Genomic DNA, 7,155 nt, shown 5'->3' on the forward strand with positions numbered 1-7,155 from the left:
ATTCAGTTAAGTACAATGGGATCCTGGAAAAAAAAAGAATAATAAAGGAGGAGGAGGCAATATAATATCTGTGCAAATTTGCTGAAGTGTGACGTGGCATGAAAAGTTTACCCTCCTGGAATTCGGATCTAGAATGTTTTTTTCGGTTGTTTACTGACTTTGTTTATTCACAGATCACGGTTGCTTAAACCCCAGCGCGAGGAAGGCGGCGGGCAACTGGAAGAAAAAGAGAAGGGGGAGAGCGGCTGCACCCTGCAATGCAGCGAGTTGGGGTGGGGGAAGGAATCCCTGAGCTCCTAAACTTGGAACTGGGGGGCGGGGGGGGGGGACTGACGTGGGCTGTGAGGAAGACACCAGAAAGGCCGAAAAGCCTCGGAGGGCGCAGCTCCCGGACAACCTTTTTATGTATTCGCACAGAACTATATCTTATCGGCAGGGATCAGTGGAGGGGGGCACACTAAGTAGTTTAAAACGACCCTCGAACAATGGGCGCGCGATAAGAAACATAGCAGGTTAGGGCAGCGCTTTCAGTCTCCATTGTCCCACACTCAGCCCCCGGCCCTGCCTCTCCGCTCCTTCGCCACGGGAGCCTTTTATGTGATAATGAAACACATTTCAGGCTGGGCTCGCGACGTGTGTGTCCTGGCCCAGCAAAGAGAAGGCCTGATTGCTGGCCGAGGCCTGCGAATCCCTCCTCCTTCAATTTCTCTTCCTTGTGTTCTGAGGAACAATGTGGCTTGTTAAAATGGGATTTTGGGGGTGGGGGTTGGGGGAAGGCGCGCGCACACAGACACACACTCACACACACACACACACTCTCTCTCTCTCTCTCTCTCTCTCTCTCTCTCTCTCTCACACACACACACACACACACACACACACACACACACACACACTCACAGGAGCAAGGGAAGGCCCGGCCTTCGGAAGAGGGATGGAGAGGAGCAAGGTGGCAGAAAGTGATCAGAGAGGTGGTCAGCCTCCTATGGGACTTTCTAAGTTGGAATAATTAAGCATAGCAAGATGTCGGGGCTAGGCCGCAGTCCCTGCCTTAGAAACACCTCTGATGCCTGCTTGGGTTTTAACCAACGGTAACTTTTTCTTTACATGGGAATGGCCTCAAAGTCAGACTGGGGTCAGGAGGGACAGCTTTAAGGGCAGGAGATGTAAATTAGTGTGAGGAGGCGCCTTTTGCAAAACCAAATTCCTCAAGAGTTACCTATCAATTTGGAGATTCTGGAGAGGAGGAAATGACTGGTGAGATTTTATTTCGGGTCTTTGTATTTTTCTGGAGGCTCACAAAACACCCATTCAGTCCCTGGGTCACAAGCATGGTTTGCCTGAGCTTTTCCATAGCTGGTAGAAGGGAGACACCATTCTGGAGACACCAGGATTTCGCTGCTTTTGGAGTCATTTGCTAAGGTGCTCTGGGTACTTTTTTTCATTACCCTCCCCCCCCATCCAGCATAACTTTTTAATAGAAGATTTGGAGGTTTGGATTTAACTATGAGATTAAGCCCAATTCCAGAGCAATATTTAAAATGTTTCCCCAGATTAGGTGGCTCAATCCCTAGCCTAACAAGGTTTCCCAAGCCCTGGGTAACACCTGTGAGAGTGAGACAGGCTGCCCTCCGGGCACAACCAGGAGCCAAGCAGTCTCAGAGCCACAGGAAAGTCCAGGGGTAGGCATGCCTGTGGTAGCTGGGAAGAGCCATGCACCAAAAATTGCTAAATTCAGTCTAGGCTGACTAGAAAGGAGGCCTGAGACTGAAAAACAAAGCAGCCAACATGTAAACATCTGCCTTTCTCACAGCACGGCCAGCCCTAGAACCCAAGAGGCCTCAGCATCAGCACATCTCCCAATAAAGTATGTGCGCTCAGAAAGTGCTTTTGCTTCTTTCTTTAAAACTAAAACTAAGACTTTAGCTGGGCTAACAGGCAGAACAGCTCTGTAATCCTAGCGCTGGGGAGCCAGAGGCAGCACCAAAACCTGGTCCTTGAGTTCCAGGCCAGTCAGGGCCATTTAAGGAGACCCTGTCTCCAATCTCTGCACCTTAATAAAAAGTGATGTGAATAAAGGGGCTGGGATGGTCCATCAAGAATGTATGTGTTCTGTCATGTTTAGTAATATTAACTTCAAAAATTTAAAGAAAGAGTGACCATAAACAGTTTTGTTGTTTACTGAGGGAGTTGCTGCATTATTTAGGGATTGTCTCCCATTCACTCTGAAAAGCATTTAAGGAGCAAAGATGGAGGTGTGGCTAGGTGGACAAACATGGGGAGGACTTGGCAACAGTGGCTCTGACAGGAAAATTCAATTATGGTATTTAAATAAAATGTTGGGTAAGCAGCAATACTGATCCCCCCCAGCTCCCACAACCCCACCCCGCAAAGAACTCCCACCTGCTTCCCATTTCCCTGCAATAACCAATTCGTTTAATTTTGAGAGAGAGAGAGAGAGAGAGAGAGAGAGAGAGAGAGAGAGAGAGAGAGGAGAAAGGATCCAAGGGGTAAAATCAGCAATAACACTTTAATATAGATTTGTGAAACTCTGGCCATTCTGGCCAGAACACACATTTATAAGCCATAAATAAAACACGCAGAAACCATAAATTAAATCAGACCCTAGACCTGGATTTCACCATGTCCAGAATGGGAGGCGTTTTTCTCCTTTCTCCTGGTCATTTACACCAGACTCTTACATTAATTTTTTTTTCTCTTTTAAACATCAGTACAACCCTCTGGTTTTCTGTTAAAACTACATGGTTTACACCAAGTCACTCACAAAAGTTCTTTTTTGTTTGTTTGTTTGTTTTAAGTCAGACTTCTCTGCAACAACAGCAATAGAGAACAGTAACAAAAATCAAAATCTGCAGGTGTCTTGAGAAGCAGTAGTCTACATAGTGGAAACCAAAGGCTCCTTTAAAACAAGTTTATATGTATACATATATATTTCCATTCCCTTTCCTATTTAGAATGACAGATCACTGTGGCCCATCTATTTAGGGTACAGACAGTTAGGTGAGACTGCTCCCTTGGGGCCTGAGGTGTGGTGGCTACTTTTTCCTCAAAGCTCTCCCAAAGTCTCCACTGAGCCTCTCATTTTCCTTGTCCTTCTCCCCAGTGGCCAGAGCTAGCAGGGCCTGAAAGCCATCTTCTTAGGACGAGTTCATAATAGGCCTGGAGTACACTCCCTGATAGTAGGAAGTGTCTGCGGCCAGGGGCGAGGCATCCAGGCCTGCTTTGTTCGTGACTGGGCCCATGGCCAAGCTGCCTGGCATGGGGGAACCATAGCCCCCAGGGTAGTGCATGACCTGTTCGTAGGCCTTGAGGTCCATTTTGTGGGGCTGATGGTGGTGGTGGCTGTGGTGATGCTGCTGCTCGGAGGACATGAGGTTGTTGATAGAGAAGGGGTGGTTGAAGGCGTAATGGTGCTCCGGCTTCAGGTGGGCCTCTGGTGGCAAGCCAGGGTGGTGAGGTGGGCCCAGCAGGTGGGCTGCAGCCTGCTGCTGCTGCTGCTGCCCAGGCGAGGGCGCCGGCTCCGGAGGACTCAGCGCAGAGGCGGGCGTTCCCTTCAGCTCGCTCAGGCCACCTCGCTTGTGTTCCTGACACGGAGAAGCGCTGGAATGGGGGGACTCGGTGCCCGCTGGAGTCTCGGAGGCCGAGCCCGCGGCCTCCCCGAGCTGAGCCTGAGTGGCCTGGGACCCAGGAGCTGTCTTCTTGCCTCCGCCACTGCCCGCCCCGGCGGCTTCCTTCAGCGCCAGTTGCTTCTCACACTTGAAGCGCTTCTGGCGGCGCAGGTAGCAACCGTTCTCGAACATGTTGCCCGAGTCAGGGTGCAGGGTCCAGAAGGAGCCTTTGCCAGGCTTGTCTGGCGAGCGGGGCACCTTGAGAAAGCAGTCGTTGAAGGACAGAGAGTGACGGATGGAGTTCTGCCAGCGCTGCTGGTTCTGCCGGTAGAAAGGGAAGAGGTCCATGATCCACTGATAGATCTCGCTCAGCGTCAGCATCTTGTTGGGGCTTTGCTGGATGGCCATGGTGATGAGCGAGATGTAGGAGTAGGGAGGCTTGGCGTGCGTGTAGCTGCGTCGGTAGGTCTTGGGGTCCCGAGCGCGGCTCAGGCCCGCTTGCCCGTACATGGGGCTCATCGAGTTCATGTTGGCGTAGGGGGCAAGGCCACCCATGGCCCCAGCCGCCTGTCCCCCGAGCGGGCTCAGACTCGGACTCAGATGGGGTCCCATGCCCGCCACGCCGGCTGCCCCGGCTGAGCCGCTCATGCCCGCCATGGCGCCCGCGCCCGGGGACATGCCAGCCAGCGACGGGCTCATTCCAGCGCCCACGTAGGATGACATGTTCATGGAGCCGGCGCTCATATTGCCGGAACCGCTGCCCATGGCAGCCGCGGACATGCTCATGTATGTGTTCATGCCATTCATCCCCAGGCCGGCGTTCATGTTGCTCACGGAAGAGTAGCCCTGCGGACAGAGCCCGGGGAGGAGACAGGTTAGCACCTAGGCTGAGCTCGCCCGATCCTCCCACCCACCAGTTGGACCCAGTGCCCTGCCTTCGTGAAGGCCTCTGGGATCTCTTTCTTTCCCTGGGTCCCAGTGCACCAACACCAAGCCCTCTGGGCCCCAGAGAAAGTCGGAGAGGTGATCGCCCTAGGGTCAGCGGCTGCGGTTCTGGGCCTGAGGCTCAGCCTCGTCCAGATTCTAGCACTTCAGTGTCCCGGGTCACCAACAAGTCAGGTGCCCCACATGTATTTTTACTCTCCCTAAGGGCTCCTCAAACCAGCTGGCCAGCAGACTGAGTCAGCACCAAGGCCGGAAATCTCCGTTGGCGACCCCTGGTCGCCAAAAAGCCACCTTTGGAACATCACTGGGGCAGTCTCAAGTGGAAATCATCTCAGTGTCCCCTATTCTGGGACTTCGTACCGGGACCCCACTCCTTAGTCGCAGGGGACTGAAGCGCAGTGCCCGCACAGACTCCAGGAGCAGCTGGAGGCATTGCGTGGAATGAGGAAGGGACCGCCAACTCGGCTGAGAACTGTTAGTGTCCCGGCTTCGGAGCGGCAAACTTTTTTCTCTTTGTCCACTCGTCTTTGATTCTTTGCCTGCACCTCTGTCCCCAACTCCTACCCACCTTCTCTTCTCCAGCTCCCCACCCCCTCGCCAGCCGACCTCCCACCCCTCCCCAGCCGCGCGCTGCCAAACATAACTCTGTTAGGATAGTGCGTGGCTCGGCCACGAAGAGGATTTGGAGGCGCCGCAAGTCAATATTTGATCACAAAGTTAATATTATCTCAAGGCTAACAGTGTGTCGTATAAAAAAGAGACCCATTTGAGTAGAAGGAGGGCGGAAAAGGCGGCCGTCCAGGAAGGCTAGGGGTGGGGGGGCGGGTACCGGTGAAGGGAGCGTGCGGAGGTTGGGGACGCGGAGATAGCTGTCACCCCACTTCTCCCTGGCGAAGGCAAGAGCTTACCTCGGGCTCCGCGTAGTAGCTGCTCCAGTCGGATGGCTCGTGCCCTTCCATCTTCACGGCTCCCAGCATACTGGAAGCCGAGTGCATGGCGGTTTAAAATTTAACAGCCACAACAAACGACCAGCAATCAGCCCCCACCCCCACCCTCTTAAAAAAAAAAAAGTCAGCTATGGCACCGTCCCCTCCCTCCCGCCCTCTCTCGCGCTCCCCCTCTCTCCCTCTCTCTGGGCTCCACTTCCTCTCTCTGCCGCGGGAGGTAGCTGGGAGTGGGCGGGAAGGTGGCTGGCGGAGGAGGGGGCCGAAGAACCCTGGAGGCCGGAACCCGAGACTCGCCGTCGGGCGCGCACTCCGTCGCCGTGCTCCCGGGCTGCCGGTGCAGGCTGAGGCTGGCAGTGTCGAGCTGCCGGGAGGCGGCGGGAAGCTAGCGGCGCGGGGGCGGGCGGGGGGAGAGCGAGAGGAGGGGGAAGAGGAGGAGGTGGAGGAGGAGGAGGAGGAGGAGGAGGAGGTGTGGACCGCGCAGCGGACAAGTGCCGCAATGACGTGAGCGGCTGGTGATATAGCGCGGTGCGCTGGCGCGGGCCTCCAATCCCCAGACCCCGGGCAGCCCATTTGAATAATCAGCTCACACTTAGGTGAGAGGAAGCCAGGGCTAGCGCTCCGCACCTGCCTCTGGGCGCCCCGAGCTAGCCCATCTCCCGCTGTCCCCTGCACTCCCAAGACCCGGACCTGCAAGCTAGCGCCCTGGCGCCCTGGTGGAGTCCCTTCCTTTGCGTCCACGGGGAGTCTTCCGTGGACCCAGAGAACTGGGATCAGGCCACCCTTGGAGAAACTCTGCTCTCCAGCTCCCGCCCCGCCCCATCTCATCGCCCCGAGCACCGGGTTCGTCAATTCGAAGGCGTGTACTGCCTTGGTGCCCCGCAAAGCCGTTGCAAGCCAGATTTATTTATCTCGGGTTTCCTCCCTTTCGGTGCACAGTCCCTGTCAAAACAACAAGCAGGTGACAGCCAATTTGCAAAGCGCTGGCCTATTTAGAAAAACTGTGTACACACCTTTAACTCGCTGGCTGCTGCTCCGGAGGCCCCTCCCCGTTACAGTTAAGTCCCGGGGCGGCCTCAGGAGGCGCGCAGGACTCGCGTGGTCTGGCCGCCCTGGTCGTCAGCTACCTCGGGCCTCTTTCTGGCTACCCACCTCAGTCGGCCCAGAGAGTCCGGCTTAGTAGCAACCAATACCCGGGAGGCAGCGATTTGCCTCTGACTTGAGGGCCTCGGTGTTTCAAGGTTACTTTTCAGTTAAATCCAAGGTGCCCAAAGCATTTCGTAACTAAAACAAACAGGGCAGTAGGTGGGGGTAGGGCAGGAGAAAAAAATCAATAATGGGCCTTATGGGATGACTTCAGGAGGATCTGTGTTCTCTCTGCCTGCTGAGACCAGGACTGTTTTATAAAAATTGAAAATTTCAGTTTCTTTTTAGCTTCTAGGTGTCATTTGAGCGTGTTGTCCTATGCCTTTGAGGCAGAGGCAGGCGGATCTCAGAGAAGACTAGACTGAGTTTTAGGGTCAGGCCACACAGAGAAACCTTGTTTCCCCCAAACAAAACAAACCCCCAAACAACAGAATTTGTCACTTGTATTGTTCGCTACCAAGACTAAGGTAAGCCTAGATTTTGGATTGGAG

At 54.5% G+C, this 7,155-nt stretch overlaps 1 protein-coding gene across 1 annotated transcript; it reads right to left on the reverse strand.

Moving 5' to 3' along the window:
- Window positions 1–2,534: 2,534 nt before the first annotated feature.
- Foxa2 (forkhead box A2) lies at window positions 2,535–5,569 on the reverse strand. The gene is made up of 2 exons (XM_052181510.1): window positions 5,483–5,569; window positions 2,535–4,475 (listed from the first exon to the last, which is right to left on the reverse strand). The coding sequence occupies exons 1-2, from the start codon at window positions 5,567–5,569 to the stop codon at window positions 3,159–3,161; spliced, it is 1,404 nt and encodes a 467-aa protein (XP_052037470.1). The 3' UTR covers window positions 2,535–3,158.
- Window positions 5,570–7,155: the final 1,586 nt, after the last annotated feature.

This window comes from Apodemus sylvaticus, chromosome 5 (assembly GCF_947179515.1).
Source record: "Apodemus sylvaticus chromosome 5, mApoSyl1.1, whole genome shotgun sequence".
In the NCBI taxonomy this organism is placed as follows: domain Eukaryota; kingdom Metazoa; phylum Chordata; class Mammalia; order Rodentia; family Muridae; genus Apodemus; species Apodemus sylvaticus.

Excerpts from the sequence above, each read along its gene's own strand:
- Foxa2 (XM_052181510.1), bottom strand. The coding sequence starts at position 5,569 with ATGCACTCGGCTTCCAGTATGCTGGGAGCCGTGAAGATGGAAGGGCAC. Across the intron at positions 4,476-5,482 it reads GCTACTACGCGGAGCCCGAG|GGCTACTCTTCCGTGAGCAA; the intron begins GTAAGCTCTTGC and ends CTCTGTCCGCAG.